Source organism: Microtus pennsylvanicus, chromosome 19 (genome assembly GCF_037038515.1).
Source record: "Microtus pennsylvanicus isolate mMicPen1 chromosome 19, mMicPen1.hap1, whole genome shotgun sequence".
Taxonomy (NCBI): domain Eukaryota; kingdom Metazoa; phylum Chordata; class Mammalia; order Rodentia; family Cricetidae; genus Microtus; species Microtus pennsylvanicus.
In genome coordinates, this window is record NC_134597.1 from 16432477 (window position 1) to 16457068 (window position 24592).

The 24592-nt window shown below is 43.2% G+C and overlaps 1 protein-coding gene across 3 annotated transcripts in view; it reads left to right on the plus strand.

Annotated features, from left to right (window-relative positions):
• Cped1 (cadherin like and PC-esterase domain containing 1) overlaps positions 1-24592 on the plus strand; it is a 277882-nt gene that overhangs the window by 114209 nt on the left and 139081 nt on the right. For all 3 annotated transcript variants that reach the window (XM_075953492.1, XM_075953493.1, XM_075953495.1), the window contains 2 exons: positions 949-1084; positions 3873-4041. In XM_075953492.1, coding sequence (XP_075809607.1) covers positions 949-1084; positions 3873-4041 — 305 coding nt within the window. The remainder of the gene's footprint in view (positions 1-948; positions 1085-3872; positions 4042-24592) is intronic.

The following is a 24592-nucleotide window of genomic DNA, read 5'->3' on the forward strand; positions in this document are numbered from 1 at the left end:
TGCCATCAGTTACTGGATGGGCCCTCTCTGGTGGCAATTGGGGGAGAGTATTGTTAGGCATCATTACATTGACTTCTTCCTCCTCCAGTTGTGTTTGTTTTTATCCTAGGTCTATGGGCCATACAGTCTCGAGGCTCTGGAACTCCAGGCAGTGTCAGGGTGGGCTGGAGTTGGCTACGCCCACAATCTCTGCAACACCCTTACCCCAGAATATCCCATGGGCAGGACAGACTGTAGGTCAAAGGTGTTAGGAATATTTTCTAATATTAGCTCCCTGATGACACAAAAATTCCCAATCAAGCCAAATCAAAACAAGCCAAATTAAGAAATATCCAGGTTTAATGGGAGATCTGTGCTCTCCCCGAGGGGGAAATTGTGAAGCTGTGGGAACGTGACCCCCAGGAGGAAGAAAGGAAGACCACGTGTTCTTCTTTTGAGGATCACATAAGTACCCTGGGGAGTGGTCCTGACCCCTGGGTCAGGACCTGGCCTGCTGAGATTTGAAGTTCAGACCAGGCCTGGGGGCTGGGATAGATGCGAGGGACTGGGACCTATGTTCCCAACTTAACAGAAGGTAATGTGTCTGGGCTCATGTCCAGTCATGGAAGTCTTGCCTGGTCACAGGAGATGACCAGTTCAGGCTATGTATCTGGTATTTCTAGGTCATCCTTGTCGATTCCTGGGAGATTCCCTCGCACCAGGTTACAGCCTAACCCGGAACTGTCCCCCTTTGCAGTCCTCTCTTTCAATCAACTCCCCCTCCACTCCTCCCCCAGCCTGAGCCCTCATGTTTCCATCCCCTATGAAGTGTTCTTACTCCATAGCTCCAGTCTGGCTTCAGAATGGAGGGATGGACTCTCTCCTTTTGACATAGCACGGTCTAATTTGGAAGCAATTCCCAGAAAGAACCACAGAGAATGACTGTGTTTTGCTTGTGACTCTTTTCAGAACTGCGGCTTCCAGTGAGTCCCTCTGTGTGCCTGGATCAGGGGACGGAGTCACAACTGAGTGCCTCCTCCAGTCACCTTTCAAATGGAGCCAAGCCACATATATGGAAACCATGGGACTGGCAACGCAAACAGCTGTAAGATAAACACATTGAATGTGCCATCCAGCATATACTGTAGGAAACAAGAAAAAAAATCTAGAAATGAGATCTGAAAGCTTGGTTGTTGGGACGGGGCGGAGTGGGGTAGTTTGCCGCTTAATGAATTGCTAGGCCACATTCACAAGGCGTTCAGTTGTTGTGTCTTGAAAGGGAATGTCGTCATTGACTTTCTCCTAGACTAATTCAAATTTCTGCTGCTGTAGAATAAACATTTAGGTAAATTGGACTCGTAGCTAGTAAGTTATATTAATGTAAATTGAATTTAGAACCTTGACAATGTAAAACTATAAAAGTTTAACTTCTTTTTTATACCCACATGACATTGTTCTAGTCTTTGAATATGGCTGAATGGATTTTCCTTAGCTATTAAATTTTTATGATTCCTACTGTCTAAGAAAGGGTATCAAGTCATCCAATGTGTTTTCAGAAAAGGGTATTTTAAATACAATATCTGTACTAATTCTTTGAGAATTTTGTACAGTGTATTTTGATCTTATTCTCTCTCTTCTCTTTCTCCTAACTTCCTTCAGCTCCGCCAGGCACCTCCCCAACTTTGTGCCTTTTCTTTTTTAATAACCAAGTCAAATTTGTACTACCTACATAGTTATAGGTAGGGAGCTGGCACTTAATCAACCTGTCAGGGCCACACTCTTAAAGGAGTCGGACTCCCCATAAGCCATCAACTCTTAACAGCTCCTCAGTTAGGGGCGGGGCTTGACAGACCCTTCCTGCTTTATGCTCAACTGTTGAGCGGCTTGATCCTCCGTAGATCTAGTGAAGGCGAACACAGCTGCCGTGAGTTCATGAATGAAGCCATTTCAGTCAGGTCCTCCCTGACCTCTGGCTTTTAGAGTCCTTTCCCCCTCTCCCATGGGGGTGCGGGGGCCGGGGCTCCATAGATGTTCTGTTTGTAGCTGAACTCTCCATTGACCCTCAGCTTCTACACTTTGATAGGTTGTGGGTTTCCGCGTTAACCACTGTCTATTGTACCAAGAAACTCCTCCGATGAGGTCTGAGAGCTACAATATCGACAGGAATAGGATTTTAGAGAGCAGTTTGATAAAATGTTCATTTAACAAACCCAGTAGGCTTAACCCCGGAGCCTGTGAGTGCCTCAGGCATTCTTAGCCAGATTTACAGTCCTGAACATCCTTTTCCTCCTGTGGAACATGCCATACGTTCAAGCAACAGGGGCTTGCTTAGCCTGTAACATTTATACCACTATTGTCCCCAGGGGCATATTTTGTCCCCCAGGTCATTATCATAATTCCCAAGGTTCATGACTGGTAGAGCTGTTGATGGCTTCCTCCTGCCTCAGGAATCTGCACGTAGTACTTTCCCCTACTGCAAACGCTGGCCAGCAGCGAGGCAGCTTCCTGGTCAGTACTGGCTTCAATTCTCCATGTCCTGTGGCCAATGTGTGAAATGTCTTCAGCAGTGGGATCTTACCATCAGGGCAACCAAGAGCAATAGCAATAGCCAGTATCCTTCGGGAGATCTCTGAGATGCTCCTGGCCAACAACTCTAGGAGAAGTGTCCCATACTTTGCACCCGTGTTTTATTTTGCTGTCTGTAGCTGCTGGAAGGAACATCATCCCTTACTTAGGGTGATTCTCATGAAACTGGCATTTTCTTATGCAAAACAGTACATAAATATGCCGTTTATAAACAATAGGTTTCCATATGGCTTTTCCAAACATCCCTAGGATTAGTTAGCCCTCTCCTGGCCTCCTCCTCTGACCTTCCCCCCCCCCCATTACTCTCCCGATTGAAACTTTCCTCCACACATCTCCCCTTCCTCCTTCATAACACCTGTATACCTGTATTCTGCTGTCTTTCCCCCTCCCCACAATGGTCCTTTCCTCCTGGACTCCACAGATTCCAGGTAAAGGATCTTAGAATGTACATCAACCACAAAGAAAAATATATTTTAGTCATGTCATTCAAGACATGGATGAGTTTGCCTCATCTAACTGTACAATTGCTAACTAGATAATGTTCTGCATTTAATAGTACTTAATGAGAATTCATATGTAGCCTCCGCATGAATTTTAGCTTCCACGATTGTTGTAAGCACAATTTACATATTGCCTATTAGACTTAAATACCTGACATATAGATATGATACAGGAAAGCAAATGATGATATATTTTGGTACAATTTATGATGGAAGTGTATTTGTTTCTTCACAAAACAAGAAACTAATATTATTTGCTGTTTTCTTCACACTCGGCCTTTAATAATCAGGAATGATGGGGTGTTTGTTTCGTAGATGTGGGATAATTGGGGAAGTATTCTAGCATATTCTTGATGGCCAATCTGCCGTTAAACAAGTCACTCTCTTTGCACAAACAGAAGAGAGATCACCATAGCAAGAAATGGCCTGGGGGCGGGGGTAGCTTCTCACCCAAATTCATGTGTTCACTTCCGCTGTTACATTCCCATGAATCCGACATGGTCACAGGCAGTGCCACCAATTCAATTTTCAGAAATCTTTAAACCTTATCGTAAGTATTGTTTTCCTTTGGGGGAAATCGTTTGATTCGGTTTTCCAGCGCGGAGAATTCTACCCATTTGGTAGCGTGTCTCCGAGCCCGAGCACCCCCTGGTGGCGAGAGAGTAACCCACAGCTGCAACTGATTCGGGAAATCCGCAGGCGAAGCCTGGGCTCCAAGGGGAGGAATTACGGAGCTTTAGGTCACTCACACAGTACATAGTCAATTCTAAATGCAGTGCTATGTTGTTTTATTTTATTTTTTTCTAGGAATCACACCGCAGTCCTTGCTCCACGTGAAGCAATCTTCAGAGCAGAAGAGCTATCTGTGATTCTTAAAGCCTATGTGTTGGTGACCTCCTTAAGACCCTTGCGTGCGTTCATTCATTCAACGGGCACGGTGTGGAGCCCGCCAAAGAAGAAACGCTTCACTGTCAAGGTAAAATCCGACTGAAGCTGTTCTTTCACACAGTACGCCGAAGAGAAGTAAAATGGGTAGGGCTGCCGTTCCCTGACCTTTATGGCTATCAAATCCCCTTGAACAAAGATTGCATCTCTTTTATTGCTGCAAACAGAGATTTCCATTTAATACGTGGAGGATCAAAAATAAGCTGGAAATAGCTTAATTTACTACGGATCATAAAGGCCACGTCCTGTGTTTTCTTTCTTCAACCCACCATTTTAATACAGTTTTTGACCTGTTAACCAGCTAGTTTTGTCTGTTTTCTGTTTTTCTGACTTTCCATTTATTTAAGAAAAAAAATACCAGTCAGTGTAACAAATGGAAATATAATTTTGTGTTTCCACATTCCGCTTCCTCGATGAGTGTTTTGCACGTCAGTCAATACTGACTCGAATCTGCTGGGTGGGAAGAAAAGCCCCCAAGCTTGCATAGTATTGCGAGCGTTGCTATCAAAGATGATGAGGGAGTTTGCAGGAAGAGCTCACTATGCCTCAAAAGTGATGTTCCAAGAGATAGCGCAGACATGCGGAAGAGCCCAACCTGGTGGTTAGAGCTGGCGGGCAGACCAACCCTGGGACACCCAGACCCAGAATCAGGGTTATGAGTTGGCCCAGCCCAACTCCACCCCATGGTGATCTGCCAGAGCTCCAGTCGGGGTGAGGGGGTTTAGTCCTGCGGACCCAGGGCTACAGGTGCTGCACGACACAGGGTAGCAGCAGGATATCAGGATATCGAGGAAGAGTCCCAGTGAGGGCCCAGTGTCGGTGGTGTAGCAGAGACCAGGGGCCTCCATCCAGACCAGTGATTCTTTACGATGAACGTTTGCTTTGTGAAAATGCACAGGAAAAGGGTTTGCCCGAGTGACTCACTGTAGTGTAGTGTCACACTGTAGCTCCCTGACGAAATGTTCCCCTTCTTCCTCCCTGCCCTTCTTTCTCTTAATTTTTATTTTGTTTTATTTTGGTGGGAGAGGGAGATGTAAAAGAATAAATACAAAGAAAGTTGTTTTCTTTTAAAAGAGGTAGCTCAGGTTCACTTGGTTCAAAATAAGTTTTCGGAGAAGACATTGGATAGAATTTAAGGAAACTTTGATTTCCCAGGAAATCATTGCTCAGAGTGCTGACAGGAGAAATTGGAAAGAAACCAGGCGAATGCTCAATGCAATGAGGTCCAAAAGTGACTGGGTGACTTCTCTTCCCAATTTTGCTTTATATCAGTTGTGCTCTGAACTCTGGGAACTGTGATGAATACACGTTAATTGTTCACTTATATATGGCACTGAAAACCTCACTGACCTGGGAACAGATGTAGGTATTCTGTAGCCCCGGCGGTAGTTCATATTCTAAGGATGCAGAACTGACGGCCCAAGTCCTTAAACTTGCTTCTTTTCACGTTAAAATAGTCATCCGAACTCAAGTCTATAAATGTCCGTGGTTTTCTGAGAATCTTGAAAGGAAGCGTCAAGTTGGCTTATTCCAGCCTGCCTCCTGCAAGTCTTCCCAGCAGCTGCTCATGCCGTCGCTGCCCCCGTTATTCCCATTCCCTTTCCATTGATCTAAATTAAATGCACCCGCCGATTTCTACTCATTTGGGCCTAAACAAAATTTTACAACTTCATGTGGTTTAACCCACTAGTGGAAGATGGGCCTAGACAGATGAGAATCATAGTCTCCAGTTATGTTACATGTTATGAATCATGTAGCAAGTTACTATTCCCAGATTCAACACATATTCAAAAGCACAGATCAGGACGGTCTACTGACTTTCTGTTAGTGTTGTTCTGTCCGGAGTCAAAGGCCTGGGATCCAAGAGTTCACATTTCAGAGGGCAGAAGATGAGCATTGTAACCCTAGCACACACCAGTGGCTTTGGAGGATTTTCCCCTTCTATCTTCTCGCTTAGTATAGTTTCCTTTTATTTCCCTAAAACCACATCTCCCATTTTTCATTGTAAGGCTCAAACATTCCGTAACTTTGAAAGTTATCGTTCTTAATATATGTAATGTACAGCGTTGCCACTAGTTTAATGCATGTGGTCATGTTTATTTTCTCATCCTGATGTCTGTTTACCTATTTGTTTTAAGACTGAATCTCCATCTAGCTTGTGATCCTCCTGCATCAACATCTAGGAAGTTAGGCTTGCAGATGTTAGATTGCAGAAGTTAGATTGCACCATGCCAAGATATTGTCCAATGAGTCCTGAAATGTTTTTCTCACTGACTTCTTTTCCCTCCTTTTTCTATTGGCTAAATTTTGATCTTTCTGTTTCTGCCTTTTTTGACGTGTGTGTGTGTGTGTGCACATGGGTGCTACCCAGATGCATGAGTGTGTGATCATGCTCATGCCAGCCCATTCGATGGAGCTCAGAGGACAACTTTCAGGAGTTGGTTCTCCCCTTCTACCTTTATATGCGCTCAAGGGATAAAACTCAGATTGCCAATTCTGTGCAGTGCTTTTATCTGCTGAGCCATTTCCTTTGTCCTGTAATTTAATGATGATGATGATGATGGTGATGATGATGATGATGATGATGGTGATGATGATGATGATGGTGGTGGTGATGATGATGGTGATGATGATGATGATGGTGGTGGTGATGATGATGGTGATGATGATGATGATGATGATGATGATGGTGATGATGATGATGGTGATGGTGATGATGATGATGATGATGATGATGATGGTGATGATGATGGTGATGATGATGATGATGATGATGATGGTGATGATGATGATGGTGATGGTGATGATGATGATGATGATGGTGGTGGTGGTGATGATGATGGTGATGATGATGATGATGATGATGATGGTGATGATGATGATGGTGATGGTGATGATGATGATGATGATGGTGATGATGATGATGATGATGATGATGGTGATGATGGTGATGATGAAAGTGTGCGTGTCTATGGGTGACTGGACCCACAGGCCATGACGTACTTGTAAAGGTCAAAGAAAACTTTCATGAGTCAGCAGTTTCCTTCCACAGTGGGTCTCAGGGGTCAAACACACGCTACCAGGCTTGGTGGCCAGTGCCGTTGCCTGCTGAGCTATTGACAGCCGTCTGTTCTTACAGTATACACTTTCTCAGATCTTCTGTCTCTTTATGTGCTTTCCGGAAGCATTTGTTTCCAGGACAGATTAGTCTTATCTTCCGAATGTATATGCATGGCACATGCTGGAGCCCCTGAGTTTTACCTCCGTTCATTTCTTACTGCATTTCCTCTTATTACCATTGGGGATTTTCTTCTAAATTTCATTTTGCTTCCATCTTTGGTGATTTCCTGGAGTATGTTAGTCATAGTTATATCCAATTACAGTTTTACTGGATGGTCCTCATTATTCGCCTTGCTGTGCTTTGTTGAGGCAGTGGGGCTTCTCACATGCGTGATGACCACGGACTCACCCTCTGAAACTGTAAGCGAGCCCCAAATGAAGTGCCTTTCTTTATAAACTGCCTTGACCAGGGTGTCTCTTCACAACAGTAGAGCAGTAACTAAGGCAGTAAAGGTTGAGGTTTTAGAGTAAATGAGTCAGAGAGTCACATATGGCTGGAAATCCCCCACATCGCAACTACTCACTTGAGCAGGACATCATCTTTCAGTCCTGGGCCTGCGCTCAGCTTCCTTCAGAAGAAAGGAACAACAGCATGAGGGAAAAGACACAGAGAGGAGGCAGGAGGAAACTCTGAGCTCTTCCCTTTAAAATGTACGGTTTTAATGAACCTCTCATGTGGCCTCCAGCAACTCCCTCATGCACAGGCAAGTCCCTCTGGAATATTCACTCTTCCCTTTCCATAGCCATGACAGCCCCCACCAATTCAAAATTGCTTTCAGAATGCCTTCTGCACAGGCTTTTGAATTTTGTTCTGCTGTTGCTAAACCCATGCCTCTGCCTTGTTTTATCTACCCTAGTTTACTATCTTGAAAGGAAAACCGAGATCTTGAGTATTCTGGTAATGTTAAAGGCATCCCCGCCCCCTCTTCTTTTTTTGGCTAATGGAAGAGCCACTCACTCCACCTACTGCAGTGAAAATGGCCCCAGAGATAATGAGTTTTCTGTAATAGTCTTATTTATGCTTTCCCTGGAGCTGAGCCCACAGCAGTCGGTTTCCCTTACATTTTTGGGCTTTATTCACTACTTTTCCATTTTTTTTTTGTCATGCCCTTGGGATGGAGGTGAGCCACGGTTGTACCACAGGAGAGCATGCAGCTCCTGTCAGTTTCAATCTCTTCTTGGGATTTATCTTTTAAAGACCTCGCCTGACTACTCCTCAGATACCTTTATCTGCTGCTAAGGTGAGGTAGAAGGGCTTCCTGAGCTAACATGTTGAGGAGATTGTTCCGTTAGTAGGTCAACATTATGTTTGATGATGCAGAGTTCAGAAAACAAGGGCGGTGTTCATGTGCCCTTCAACTGAAGTACTTAAGTTTCACAACAAAAGATCTTATTCATGTGGCTGATCAGTTTTCCATTCTGTAAAATATGTTTTTCTGGTATTTTCGTATGTATAAATATACACAGAAACCTCTTGATGCCAATGCGGAGGACAAAACATAAACAGACTCACTTAAGACTAACTATGTTATATCAGCATACTGCTAAACTCTGTCCTTAAATTCCACAAGACTTGTGTACTTGTGCACATGTGTGCATGTGTGTGTGACTGCATGTGTGTGTGCATGAGTGTGTGCACATGCGTGCATGCATGCATGTGTGTGCATGTGTGTGTGCGCATGTGTGTGCCTGCGTGCATGTGTGCACGTGCGTGTGTGTGTGCCTGTGTGCGTGCGTGTGTGTGTGCGCGCGCATGCATGCACATGCACTGGGTTCTATATTAGGAGGCTGAATTAGTTAACTCAGCTGTGGTTTATTCACTGTTCAGTGAGGTGAACCCACTAAACTGGTTATCAGTGGCCATGTATAGAACATGCTGGCAGCTAAAGGAAGTACAAAAAGCAATAAGGGCTAGGAGTATGAGCTCATTTATTTCCAATTAGGCCTGTTGCTGAGATGCTTTATCTGTGAACACTCTGGGAGCAGATGGAAAATACCAAGACATGCAAACTTGAGAAATATAATAAAGCTTATAGCCCGAGCTTTAAAAAGTCACTTTAGGGTGAAAATATTTTAAAATTTAAGTGAAATGTTAACTCTTTCTGGGGATGTTCCCTCACAAAAGAGGTATGTAGAAAAATGTGGAGACTAATGGCGAATACAGCACTTGATCACTGCGTCCATTCATGAGAATGCAAATAACCTGACATGCCATTGTTAAGACATTATTATTGTCTTGAATACAATAAGTTCAACATTATGCCACAGTTTATTCAGAAAAGATCTTACACCCTCCCTTCACAACTTCCAGCCCTTTCTCTGACTTTCTAACTGGAATTTTTAGTTAGGTGAGTCCACGGCTGTCTTCACACACAAATCACGTAGATTAACTGTGAGAAATGTCATAAATTTAGAGTTGGCTCTTAGAGTAAAAAGTCATGAGTTATCCCTTTATTGCCTGTAAATCACAGAATCAGAAGTTAACCAGCAGAGAGGAATCTCTGATGTCTGTACCTTTTTTTATGAGGGTAGAAGATTCTTCACACCTGTGATTGTAGCTGGCGCTTTTGATGAAAATGTATCGCTGAAGTGATTTGTGCCTCCAGGCAGGCGGCTTGTCAGAGCCTTACTTTTGTCCAGTTGAAACATAACCTACATGAAGTCATTGACCAGGTATCAAATATTTGATATCAGATATAAATTTATTTGACAAGCTAGGTGTCAAGTACAAATTTATGTGGAGATAGTCCTCACATATAATCATCTTTTGGTACATTCATCTTCGTGGAATTGAATTAAAGTTCATTTGAAATTTTTTGAATGTGTGAGGGAATCGCTTGAGTCTACTTTACCCTGACTGCCCTAAGGCCAGCCACTCTACTTTGCAAAGGTATGAATTATATGGGCAAATGGCTGGAAAGTTGTTTCCAGTAAGTGCAAGAGACTGCTGTCCTCGTTTAGAGTCCTGGACACTTTGATTTAAAGGGTAAAATCTGAAGGATGTGGACATTTCTCAAGTAAGAATCATCAACGGAAAGCAAAGTCAGAGCAAGCAACTGCCAACTCCCTGACTTTCAGTCACTGACCCCCCCACTTTGGGGTACCTTCCTTCCCTGTCTCCTACCTGCAGTCCCTTGGCTATCAGTGAACTCCGCGAAGTGTGCACAGAGGAAAAGCCCAGAACTTAGCTAGGAAGGGACCACTGTCATTTACAAGGTCCCCTTTCAGAAAAAAAGCATAGGTCCCCTTTTCCTTCTTGCACTTAGAAATATGACATACATGCAGGACTGGAGCTAGCCTCCTTTGTCATCATTTTTATGCAGGGCTTTGGATAATGTCAGGGACGACAGCTAGTGTGATCCCCGGGTGAAAATGAGGACCTTCTCGGGAAGCAGTGATAAAGCTAGTCTATGGTTTCAACCTTAACAAGAGTTCTTCTCTGATGCTCATTTTTATGTGTGGAACTGCAGGCTGTGGAGTAGACCTTGTAAAAGGCTTTCACTGAGCATCTGGTCCTTCAGGAGGCCTGAGCGATTTATGTCATCAATAGGAAGAACATGAAGAAAAGTCTGGTCCCGGTAGTTTGTAAAACGAGCTGATGTATAACTTAGTCTATTCCTGCTCAGATTCCCTTTAAAATGCATCCGGTGTTCGTGCCAAGTCTGGTTTTCTGTAAGTGGGAACCATAGATAATCAACATGGAGTAAATAGGAATGATGTTCAAGAAGAAAATAACCAATAACCACAAAACACTTATCTAATCAGTTCACAGTGATGCTATTATTATTATTTCCGATGTGTGTTTGCTAGAGAAAAACTAATTGGCTTATAACTGCATATGATTTTAAAGTACATGAATAGTTGATCAAAATAGTTGATGCTATTGGTAGTAATTTTATCTTCTCAAAAGCAATTCATGCATCCATTCATTTCCAACCTTGTTCCACAAAGGATTTGTCAGATAATCTTGAAGGCTCATTAATTCTTAACATTGATCTTAAATTGTAATCCTGAATGGGAAGAAAATGATGCATTAATCATGGTTTATTTTTTCAGTTGAATGTGGTAATTTTAGCTTATGACCCTCAACTTTAGAAACACAGGCCATGAGTCTGCGTCTGAGAGACTCACACGATGTCCCATGTTTATTAATGTTTAGTAATGGTTTTCTATCATTTGAATTTATGATGTCCATTGATACTGTGGTGACTTGAATGAGATGGCTTCCATAGATTGAGGTATTTGGAAGTCGGTCCCTAATTGGTGGCGGTGTTTGGATAGGTTTTGGAGGTGTGGCTTTGCTGTAGGAAGTATGCCTCTATTGCGGGAGGGGTTGGGCTTGAGGTTTCAGAAACCAGGCTCCATTCCTAGCCCACTCTCTACTGCCTGCTTGTGGTGGAAGCTAGCTGCTCTTATCTCAGCTTGCTGTCCCAGCTGCCACACCCGCTTGCTGTTGTGTTTCCTCACCATTATGGCGATGGCCTCTTCTCCCTCTGGAACCCTAAGCCCAAATAACTTCCCCCTTCTCTAAGTTGCCTTGCTCATGGTGCGCAGTCACAGGAAGAGAACCGTGAATGCAGAAGTGAGAGTAACACCAGAACCTGTGGTTCTGTCACAACAAAACAGTGTGGTTAATTTACAGGACTTTATTAATTTCCACATATTTTCTCTTCACAATGAATGTCATAAACTGGTAGATATATGAAAGTATAATGAATTCATAAGGTCTTAGTATGTTTTTCTTTGTTGTTAACATCATAGAGCAGGTATGTTATAAAGAAAAGTCAGTTATGGCTCAGAGCTCTAGTCCAAGATTGAGGGGTTACCTATGGGAAGATCTTCTTGATGGCAGTCCTAAGGTACACAGGGCTTGTGGCATGAGCCAATGTGGGGGGGATTGAGGGCGGGGGTGGGGAGGGAGTGGATTTTCATGCACCTGTGCGCACATACAAATGCACGCACATTTTCTGGATTCCCTCTTTGATTCAAAAATTTATTTTTACTAGGTGTATTATATATGCATATATACACATATATGTATATATACACATAAATATATACATGTACCACATGTGTGCATTGCCCACAGAGGCCAGAAGAGGGTGATGAATCCTCTGAAACTGGAGTTACAGATGGTTATGGGTCAGTACCTGGTGCTGGAATCTGAACCTGGTTCTCTACAAAAGCAACCTGTGCTCAACTGCTAGGCCATCTCTGCAGCCCTGTTCCTCCCTGTCCTTATAAGTTATCCACACATACACATATAGATCGTACCCTGATGAATGTATCCAGTACTGACTGCTTCCCCTGTAATCTCCCTCCTACACATAAGGGGATCCCTCTCCAGGCAATTAAACCAGCACGTGTCTTACAAGAAGCAGCTGCAATTAAACTGTAGCAGGTATATGTGTGTCTTCAGTGTTCAATGTGAAGGTATGTAAAGGTATTATAGCAACAACAGAAATGTAAATCCATGAATCCCAATCCTAATTCATAAATTTTCTATTTGTTTATTGCTAGCAAAGTATTATCTTTAATACTAGAGATTTAGCTGGTGTTAGCCATTTATCAAAATATGGAGGTGAGCTAACATGCAGGGGTTTCAGTGTAAAGTCAGGGGAGATATGAGAATTCCTCCAGGGTGTTTGGGAGATAGAAACAGAGTTCTGTTGCAGTGTTTTGGGCGAAGGTGTGTGCACCCTACTCCTGCACAGCTTCTCTGCTCACTTTTGCTATACCAAACCTGAGCCAGTGTGGTCGCAGGGTGAGAGAAGGGGCCAGAGGAGGAGACAAGCAGCAAGTGTTACTTCTCCTCCATGCTGGAGCCTGTGGACTTCTCAGAGACTCTTAGACAGTTTCTCTGTGTAGCTCCTTCCTCTTTCTGTCACAATAATGCCATTCTGATTTCGGCTGTGCTTCCACGGCCATACATGTATAAGATAAGCAGACCTTCGCATAAAAGAAAAGCCCCGATATAAACAATGTTCCAGAGCCTTCTAAGTGCCCATAGAGGACAACACTGTTTTGATTTCTGAACAATCTTATGACGTCTTATTGCTATCTTAAATTTATTTTTACCTGACACAAAAACGGGAAAAGTGTGCACACTCCCAGGGTGCCATGCAATGCTCTGATAGATGTGAATACTGTGTAACGGATAAAGAAGATTAAACATAACTATCTTCTCAAACAGTCGCAATTTTTATGACGGAACTATTTAAAGCCTGTGCTTAAACTTTGTCTTGTTCTTTGAGTCGGTGTCTCTTCTGAGGCTGTCTGGCCTGGACCTTGAGGCAGGTTTCCTGAATCTTCCTCCAAAGGCAAGTGTTGCAGGCAGATGTGAGTCGCCATCCTTGGCTCAGAGTCTTGCCCTCTTGCCTTTAAAGTGTGCCATCATTGTGGGGTATCTGTGGCCACAGCGCTGTGCTATAGCTACCCACCACCACCAACACAAGGTTCCCGTTGCTTCCTAGAACTTGGTGCCTTGATCAGCCTCTTATTATGCCTTCCCTACTCTTTCCAGTCATGGTTCATTTAAAAACTTAACAGGCGCCAGGCAGTGGTGGCTCACACCTTTAATCCCAGCCCTCGTGACGTAGAGTCAGGTGGATCTCTGTGAGTTCGAGGCCAGCTTGGTTTACAGAGCAAGTTCCAGGACAGCCAAGACTGTTTCACGGGGAAATTCTGTCTTGAAAAACCAAAGAAAGAAAGAAACCAAAAACCAAACAAACAAACACAACCAACCAAAACAAACAAGGAAAACCAGAAACAGAAACCCTAACTGGCTAACTGAGAAAGACGTTCGGTGATGGAAGAGTTAGGATTCCGATTCCTTCTTCACTCTCCTCCTTTATTGAGTAAGGATCACTAAGGAGGCCTTTGGTTAACGGACCCAGGAATTGAGGCAGTGTGCTCTGCAAGTGTCCTAAAGTTTCCCATTTCTGTGTTGGCATCTGGAAAGTTTAGACATGTAATTATAAATGTCCATCCCTGCAGTCTGACAGCAAAGTTGGGCTCAGCTTCCTGTCATTGTGTGGTTAAATTGCCGCTACTGATGGGATTAAGATTAAGACATGTCAAAAAAAAATCAACTAATATCACTAAAGAAGGAGGTGAGAAAAGCAAGCCAGAAAGATTTTCTTGCTAAACACATTTGAAGCCCCTAAAGGAAGAGAATTTTATGTATTCTTCGTTTAAATAGAAAGCAAATCCTTAGGATTTGATGCAACTGACAAAATTCAGCCGACACAGGGAGAGAAATGGTTGGAATAGGGTTGTCATCCATGTAACTTTGAAAAAGATTCAGTAGCAGAAAAAAGAAAAGAAAGAGAAATCCTTTACAAAGTGATGTGTGAACACACAAGCAGCCCACCCAAGCTGATTGTTTTAGTGCTCCTTACAGAAACCTTCCTCAGAGGAGAAGGCAAAACAGCTTTCCATTTTAACTTAGGGTATATAAACAAAATATATTTTCATTAGTACATTTGAAGATTAGCATGCGTTTGTCCTTTTTTTTTGAACATTTCTATTAACAATTTCCTTACTCCTTGCTATCTGTCTCTGAGGCTGTGATAAATTTTAAAAATAAAATACCTTCAACTGTGCCAAGCAGGGAACACTGCTCAAGGAAGTCAGACTTTTGTTCCCTTCAGGAGAAAACCTGACTTGCATTTGTCTGTTGTGATTTATGCATTGTAAGCTTAAAATGAAATACAGCCATTTCCCTTCCATGTATTAAAATGTGGTTTCAAATTTGGAAGACACGGTTATCTTTTGTCACCAAGGAAACTGGCATAGTTAGCGAAGACAAAAAAAAATTACTATATTGCCCCCAAGTGGTCTCTTCTGGTGTTGCATCAGTACTCTGGGCTGTCTACTGTAGAAAGGAAAAGATTGAAAGCACAATAGGAGGAGGTGTGGATCTGTTGGTGTGGGGGACAGGAAGGAGCGAAGGGAGGGGAAACTGTGGTTGGATGTTTTGTAGGAGAGAAGAATTCAGTAACAGTCACCAGCGCCTAGGCGGCAAAGTTTGGCCTTTGCTCTTAGTGAGGCACCCATACTTACTGTGTGTGTGGTTAAGGTGTGGTTCGATTGTCTGGAGTTGTTGCAGTGGGGCGGCTATACTGTTGAGGCGTTATTCAGTTGTCTGTAGGTGTTGTGGTAGGACCATATTGCTAAGATATTATTTGATTGTTCACAGTTATTGTGGTAGGGCGGCTATATTGTTAAGCACAGATGCTGATTTGTTTTGTGCAATTTAAGTTGCCTAGGCCACAAAATTATTTAAGATGATTACAGAAATTGTCAGTCATTGGACATTTTTTTTTCCCACTTACGGATGCTTTGTAGCACACAAAGCTTTTGTAAGTGGGGCTGGTAACGGCTTTTGGACTCAGTGTGTGAGACTGCTATTTCTGCCCTCCGTGATGCTTCCTCTGATTTCAGTTCGAGTCTTAGATGCTCTGCTAGCCTGAATGCCTTTGGTTTATGTAAATGAGCATGTCTTTTTTCTCCTAGCACTCAAAGCAGGGATGGGTTATCTCTCAGGATTCTGCACACGTGGTCAGAGATGTGCTCTGTACCAATGGCAATACGAATGCACATTTCCTTGCTGGGCGAAATTATCTCTCCGTAGGCATCAGCATGAAAGGAAGCCATCCTGATCGGTCCACCTCACCCTGCCCTCTGTGTCACACAGATGTTCTCTCTCTCCATCCTCAAGCCTGTGCAATCAGCTCTAACAATCTCTGTGAAACACATCCTTAAATTTGGGGGAAAGAGACTGCAAAGAGAAGGCATTCCTGTGACCCTCACCACGTGTGCCCATTTGTGTCCCCTCCGCTAGAACCTTTTTTTTCAGGTAGATTGGAAAAGTAGGAGGAGTCCTCCCAGTGTTTGGTTCCTGGTTCATCACTGGGAAGATTCTGCATTCAAGTTCCAGAGCCAATCATTATCTAAACGCAGAGGTCACCGAAGAAAAACATTATGCTAAGGAAACACATTTCATCTTACCTTACTGTGAAGGTAAAGAAATGTGACTTAAAATATGAATAGGCCAATGATGACTCCTTTCAGAATGAATAATAAACAAATATTTGATTGCAGTCTGGCTCAAAAGAGGGAAAATGTATCACTAGTTTGAGAGCTGTGGGACTGGGTATGCAGGATAGATAAAAATCCTGAAGCACTAACTCTACAGAACTGCGAAGGGATGTAGGGTAGAATGCTGACTTTATGTGTATGTATTTCAGCCCCATTAACAGTTTAAAGATGTATAAAATAATAATCATTTTAATAAGGATTCAGTGAGTTTTTTTAAAATCCCTTTTGAGATATTTACTGGGATATTCTATGGACTACACATTAGGCAAGGCACCAGCGACAGAGAATAAAGTCTCTGCTTTTGTTGAGTTTATTCTTGCACATATTGGTAGAAAGAAATTTAAAAATAATTATACGTAAGCAAATGAACACAATTACAGATTTTTTTGGTAATGTTAAGAATGAAATGAACAGATGGGGAGAAAATAGTAATTGCCTTATCCACTATATGAGAGCTAAAATGATCTTTTTGTTATGCCCAAAGCTGCAAAATCCCCACAAAAGCCAACAAGGAAACTGAGTCCTGTATGTAAAAGCAGAGAGCCTTTATTTTAATCAAGTTTGAAAACTTGGTGTCTCCGCAAGTCCAATGTATTGAAATAACCGGAGAGCCCTGAGCTCAGTTAGAATAGGGTTTTATAGTAGTAAAGGTAGGGGTGAAGGGTCTCTGAGGTTCAGGACTCCTTATTGGCTGACTTTTGTCTACTACGGGTGTCCTGGTGAGTGTATGCTGGCAGGTGGTCCTATCTATAGCAGGTGGAATACTAGGCATTTCCTTTGAATGGTCTGTTTTGGGATAGTGCTAGGTAATCTCAGTTTGTGGTTTTTCTGCAACCAGGTATTGCTTCAGGATAAATTTATTAAATTTATCAATGACTGAATTCTACTCTGGCAGGTGATAATGGTTGGAAGTAAAGAACTTCCTTTGGGTGACCTGCCCATATTTAGCTTATCATGGCTGGCCCCCACACTTCCTAAGTGGCATATGGCATATGAACTGTTGGAGCCGAATGTCTTTTAAAATTTGCAGGTAAAACATTTCCAGCTCAGTGACAATTCTTGAATCTCCAGGTAGGAGAGAGTTTGCACATTCTGTGCGAGTTCCGGGAGTGCACGTGGAAGCTGCAGAGAGGAGACTAGAGGAAGGGGCAAGAATAGAGTCACACAGGTCTCACAGGCAAGGGAAGAATTCAGCCCCTCCCCCACTCTGGGAACCAGCAGTGCACAGGGCCCACCACATTTGCTCCTGTTTACATGCGCATTGCTGCCCTGTGTTGAATAGACTATCCAGGGTGCTGAGTGGAGGCAGAGAAACCACTCACCAGCCGGTCAGATGGGATGCTGGAAGTTTAGTGGTTGAGAGGGTGGCTGATGGAGAGGCAAGGACACCTTTCAGGGGCAGAAACAAGCATCGGTGTTGGGATGAGAAAGAAGACGAAAAGGGGCTTGCTCGAGGAGGACTCCTCCCAATCATGTGAGCTATGATGGCATTTACCTACTGAGAGACCTAATGGAGGGGGCATGAGATGAAATAGGCGTGGGTGCTCTATTAGCTCCCTGCGATCTCTTTTCTTATGCTCCCTTCCGAGTTTCATCGCCTGCGCTATCTATGCCCCTAGAGACACACTGAAATCTCACATCAGTAGATGAGAAAACATAGCTTTTGTCCTTTTGAATTTGGCTTATTTTCCCTTGACGTAGTGATTTCTGATTCTGTTCATTTCCCTGCAAGTGTCATGTTTTGGTTTTTCTTCACAACTGAAAAAAATCTACTGCGTACTTGTGCCAATTTCCTGTCCCATCCATCTGTGGGTGGTCATCTGAGTTATGTTTCTTGGCTATTGTGAATAAATGTACCTGTATCTCTGCAGTGGAAAGGGGGAATATTGAGAAAAGGAAGGGAACCAAGGGGATGGGCAGAGTAAGGGGACAAAATCTTTGTTCAATGTCCCCCATCAACTATCAGGATACTCAGTGTATTTTTATCTAGAAGTGCCCAGCTTCTCAGGAACAGCAAGAGAATAGCCCTTCAAGGCCAAGTTCTTTTTAAGATTTTAGTTTTTATAGCAAATCGAATGCTTGCTACTCCCCTACACATGCATCCTCAAAAATATACCATGGCCCAACACCTACAGCCATGAGTTTGACATCATTTAGACAAAGTATCTTAGGAGATGTACTAAGTCAGTGTCTCAGTTATTGTTCTATTGCTCCAAAGGCACGCTATGACCATGGCTGCTTAGAAAAGAAAGTCTTTAATTGGGCTCTTGCATACAGTTTCAGAGAGTGGGCCCATAACCATCATAGTGGGGAGACATGGCACTGGAGCAGCGGCTCGGAGCTGACATCTTATCCACAAGCAGCAGTAGGGAGGGCCAGGCGTAGGATTTTGAAACCTCAACATTAGTGAGGTTTCAACAAGGCCTCATCTCCTAATCCTTCCCCAAACAGCCCTGTCATTTTTTTTTTAGGAAAATCTCAATTGTTCGATTTTAGCAATAAAGAGTCAAGGGTCAGATCCTGGAGTGAAAGCCTGTTAGCTGAGAGAGGCAGAGAAAGCGCCCATCTGACCTTCCTCCTCAGCTGATGTCCCCCCAAACTTCTATTCCTATGCAGTCTCAAACCAAAACCTCAAACTGAATGTCCCTCCCTTCTACTTCTTGTCCATTGCTCTATTCGTCCTCCTGATTCCACTTACTCTGTGTTTTCTCCACGTTCACTTCCTGGCAACTGGTTGCTTGATCCGCCTCTTTACCTCTGGTTGACTTTATGTAACCTGTTTACAGTATCCTAGCAGAAAGCTCTTGGATTAAAGGTGTGTACTAGAACTGAACCACACCACGACTAGAAACAGATTTTTCCAGTAAAAAGTGCAGTCTCAGGGTTCACAGTGTGATCAAATGTCCTGCAATATAGTTTCACCAACTAGGGACCAATAATTCAAACCCACGAGCCTTCCGGGGCCATTATCATTCAAATCACCAAGTGAAGACCATCCTGGATTTCCCAGCTGACCCCAGATCAAGTAGAGGATGAGATCACAGGACAAAGTCAGAAGGGCTGGTTGCTATGAGAGGAACTGACTCATAGAGGGGAAAAATTACAAAACTGAGCAAGAGATTAGAACTTTGTACTCACAGGAATGTCAGGAACCACTAGGAGCTGGAGAGGAAAGGGATGGGTTGTCTCCTAAACTCTTAGCAGGAAACATGGCCCTGGGGACAACCTCAGTTGCAGGCTTTGGCTCCCAGAACTCTAAGAAAGTACATTTTCTTATGCGGTGTCATCAGTATTTGTGACAGAAATCATGGGAAGTGAGGAGTTTTGTGTTTGCATATTAGGGCATTTTATCATGAGGATTGACAAGATAAAGCCCAAATATGAGAATAGAGAAATATTTAAATTGGACACAAGAGATCCTGAGAGAAGAGGGAAAGGATATTTCTTTCTAATGGCTTCTCTATGAGAAAAGGCTGCTTTTCTAGTGGTTGTATACTTTCATCATTTAAGAGACAGAAAAATGATTTCTTCATAAACATTGGTGGGGAATAAGGACATCGAATTCATTCTTCAGACTTGCATGCGATAGTTACGTTTGATCATGGTCAAAACCGACTCAAAGAAAGGGCAGTGTTGAATCTCCCCACTATCTCCCCTGATTAATTCAGCTCACTTATGTTCCAAAACCGTTCAAAGGGAGACTAATTTGTCCTGGCACCGTGGAAGAGGCCTCATAAGAGAAACGCTATCTGCAGTGACAGAGAAATATGTGTTTCTAAATAACTGTAATACAGCACACAATGCAATAAAAGGACTCAGAGATGCTGGCATTGCAACCAACAGTAGTGAACGGCTCAGCCTGGGGAAGGTCGGGTAGACTTCAGAATGGACGAGACTGGAGGAAAGAGGAGGAAGTCGTTCTTTAGTGAAGGGAAGGAAAGCCTAAGTAAAGGAAGAAGAGCACCTGAGGCACACACTTGGGGGTGATCTCTTGTTCCTAGCTCCTGCCCCCTTGCTGCTTCTCAAGTATACTCCACCACAGGCTTCTTATCATGACGCGCTTCTCCCTAATGGACAGACAACATACTTTCTTCTTTGAAGGTAATTTTCTCTGATATTTTTTTTTATTATGCATACAGTATTCTCAGTATTCTGCCTGCATGTCTGCCTGCAGGCCAGAAGAGGGCACCAGATCTCATTACAGATGGTTGTGAGTCACCACGTGGTTGCAGGGAATTGAACTCAGGACCTTTGGAAGAGCAAGCATTACTCTTAACCTCTGAGCCATCTCTCCAGCCCCTCTCCGGTATTTTGTTACAGCAAAGGAAATCTAAGGAAAGAAGTAGGGAGGGGCTTGGGAGAGAGAGAGGACAAAATGAAGAGGGGGGTTTCTAGACCAGATAAAATGTTTTAAGGGTCATAACCCGAAAATCTCGAGCCTTGAGGAATGTAAAATACAAAACAGCTGTAGCGTGTTCGCTTAAATTGTTCCATCAGAAACTTTGACAGACCTGGGAAGGGTTCATCTAAGGATGCGGAAATGAAGATGCATGATTCTGTGGCGAGGAGCCTGGTAATAAACGTCAGTTAGGATTAGGATTCCGATCTCCAGTGACGAGAACTGTCTTAATTACCCCTTGGCAACCTGAGGCTCTCAGCAACCGTTTACAATCCCTTCAGAAAGCATGTCAGCGCCCGAGGCAAGCACGCTGCTCAAGTTTGCTCTCCTCACAAGTAGCACGCTTACCAAGTCCGTGCAGGAGAGCTGAGTGAAAACATTTCAGTCAGAGAAGTGTGGGTGGAACAGCTTCCAAGTTTCGTGGACAAAAAAAACCCCTGAGAAACCTAGAAGGATTCTTCTCTGATTCTTTTCAAATGTTTTTATGTTGTTGCTCCATCTTCGGCGCTACCAGTGCACACAGGGAGCGGTTTCTGGAAGTCAGATGGCCGACAATTCCAATTAGTTCAGCCCCATGCAAATAGAAAGCCTTTGCCCGCTGTCAAAAAACTGACAATGGCATATCCACTTGGGTTTTATGGATTTAAAAAAATGTTTAAAAAATTTTTAATGTTTAAAAACTCTTTTGTTTTCACATAAAGGGTTATACTGTAACTCCTGGGGGCTCCTCTCCTCTATAAGCTGGGAAAAGATCTGATTCACGTTCAGTTCCGCAGAGATGACTCGGTAGACATGGAAAAGACAATATGCGTTGTCAGAATCAGTAGTCAATCGGCAGCACAGCACACATTAAAAAAAAAAACACCAGTTTGGGCTAGATAGCATTGCGTTTGACCAGATTCTTAGCTGCCGGCTTTTAGATTGTGAATAATAATTCAATGTTCATTTAAAATAGCACGTGTAAAATACTGAATTTTGTTTCTGTGAGAGAGTTGTAGCTGGCATAAGAGGTGCCTAAGAAAACGGCAGAGGAAACTGATGAAGCCAGCGTGGATTCAACACCTCCACCCTGCAGCCCTTTGGTCAGGGCTACTGCTGTATCATTCGCTTTGCTGTACCACGGGAACCCAGTATCTTTTGTTTTCATTGTTTTAAGTTTTGTGTCTGTGCATGAGTGTGTGCGTCAGTGCATGTACTCTCAGAGGACAGAGGCATCCCAATCCCCTGGATCTGGAGCTACAGGTAGTTGTGAGCTACAAGGCATGGGGGCTGGGAACTGAACTGGCCCTCTACAGAAGTAGTGGCCTCTCTGAACCACCTGGCCTTCTTTCCAGCCTACAGAGCGGTTATATATATTTCTAGAATGAATATATATCCCTTTCTTTTGTGCTTGACCATTAGACTTGATAAGAGCTAAGTTGATCATCTGCATTAAATGTCCAAAGTGTGTGTGTGTGTGTGTGTGTATTTATGTATGTATATTCCTTTTCACGTCCTGACGTTTTTTGGTCATGACATAGCAATCTTGCATGTGGGTATGGCATATAAGCATGTTTATGTGTATGTGCAAAATGCATGTAGACACCCATGTGCGCACAGATATGCAGAGGCCACAGATCTTCCTGGATTGGATTTCCTCCTTACATTATGAGAAAACTTTTTGTTGGACTCCAAACACCGAGAAGGAGTCGCCCCCAGAGACCATCTCACATACCACAGCCGATGCAAAAGCATGAGGATTTTATTAATTCTGTCATGACAGGGTCCCCCAGCATTCGGGAAGCCGAGGGACCCTGAATAGCGGGTACAGTCTACTTTTAAAGGGGCCACAGAAGCAAGGGGGGTTGTTTTTTGACTATTCTGATTGGCTTATTCGAAAGGGCTATTACCAATAATTGACTGGAGAGCTGTTGCCAGATCAGATGAGGTAAGAGGTCATTTTGACCCCGTTTCCCAGGGGACCGAACCAAAACATACATATATGGGTAATTGTTCAGGAACTGAGTACGTGAGAGTGTAGCTGTTAGGGCCTTGGTTCCCAGGGGAGGAGGGGAAGCACTATGGCACAGAGGCTGAGAGGATTCAGAATTGTCAAAAATGGCTTCAGGATTGTCTTAAAGTCTTACATTTTCTCATTTGAACCTGGTGCTCACTGATTCCTTTAGGCTGGTTGGTCAGAGGTCTTCGGGGACTGCCTGTCTCTGTTCCCCTAGTGCCGGGGTCGCAGAAATGCACCCCATACCCAGTTTTTAAATGGGCACCAGTCATCTTGATTTAGACCTAAAGACTTGCACAGCAGATACAGGAATCCTAGCGCTTGCCACTGAACAATCTCCCTCACTTTGAAATAGGAATCTTTCTAACGTATCCTATTTGCAATTTTTTTTTACTGCTTGTCACAAATAATATCGGTTACCTATATTAAGTATCAACGTATGATAATAAACGATGAAAAGTTTGCAAATGAGTTCTTGGAGCTTGCTGCGGCTTAAAGAAGGCTTATAGTCTAATGTCAGTGGAGAGCATGTGACCTGCTTGAACAATGGCATTTATGTAAAGAAAATGAGTAGCTCTATATCTAGAGAGTTCAATGATAGAACCTTTACAACTTTCGCTCTTGCTCTTTACTGTTAGGTCTCTCTGCTCCTTTATTGCCCGCAGAGAAGGTGTGGAAGGAATAATAAAGAAAACCTGGCAGTTCTCTGCGAAGGTTGAAAATAATGCAATCAAGGTTTTGCCATTCAAAGCAAATAACTCAATTTTTATGCTTTTCACGGCCCTTTGTGTTCCTGGACTCTGCTTCTCTCCGGTTCGCTCACATTCTTGGGGGAGAATTCAAGGTGTTTAACTGTGAAACTGCTTCAGTCGCTCAGAATCTGGATCCTGATTTTCCAAGCTTAGCATGTGCATCAAAGCTTCAGGTTACTCAGAAATAGGAACGAATAAAATTTTTCATGTCACTGGGAGCATAGAATTTATCCTAGTATTTAAGCTTTTAATTTAATTCCAAAGAATGTGCAAAAGCATCCTAATTTAAATTAACCTAATTCAATTTTCCCACAGTTTACCTTAAAGTGAGCCTTTTTTTTCAACCAACTGAAACAAATGATGAGAATTTTTATATTCATAAATCCTTTGATTTAGCAAGAGATTTTTTTCCTCTTGATCCAGGCAATTTAATTTTTTTTCCCCAAAAAGTGATTGGGGTGTAGGCATTACTCATATAGTTGAACTGATATTTCAGAAATGTGGTTGTAAAGGCATGTGCCTGAAAAGTCCGGTAGTTTCAAGCCGTCTGTTTCCCAGGGTCTGCCCACGTCAGGGAACAGTATAAGGGCGGAAGTCACACCCGAACTTTGCAGCCCAGCAGGTGTGCTGTTACACGGTGTTGGTTGGTGACCCTTGTTTCTTGGGCTTTCAGCTCATGACGTGAATTCTCAACCCCAAGTTTCCTCTTCTATAGAACAGGGTAGTAGGAGCCCTTCTCTGAGTACTTCCAGTCTAGAAATACAAGAACAGTAGGGAATGGGAAGTGCAGTCTCTGTCCTGTAGTCGGTGTGGCTAAGGTTAATGCGTGGTGGTCAATGCTGAGTAGAATCGTGGTCAAGTAACACAGGAAAGACAAATCAATCATAGCCTAGATCTCTCTGTCACTAGTCTCCCTTTCTCAAAACCTTTGTGTTCTTTTCCTTAATTCTATTCTGAAATATTGTATTTTCTCCCAACTCTTGTCTCTTCTTCAGCCTTGCTTGCTCTTTGCTTCTTGGCCTGACCTACTGCAGTAAGGAGCAGGTAACTTCCTCAGGGTAGCCACATCCAGAGCCCTTATCTTCAAGCCCTGTGTCAGCTGCCCTTGGGGACATAAAAGGACTCCTCCTCCAGAGTTCCACAGCCACATGGAAGAGAACTTCCAAAAATTTCTAGTACATTGGATACCACATATATACCTGTTAAAAGCTTG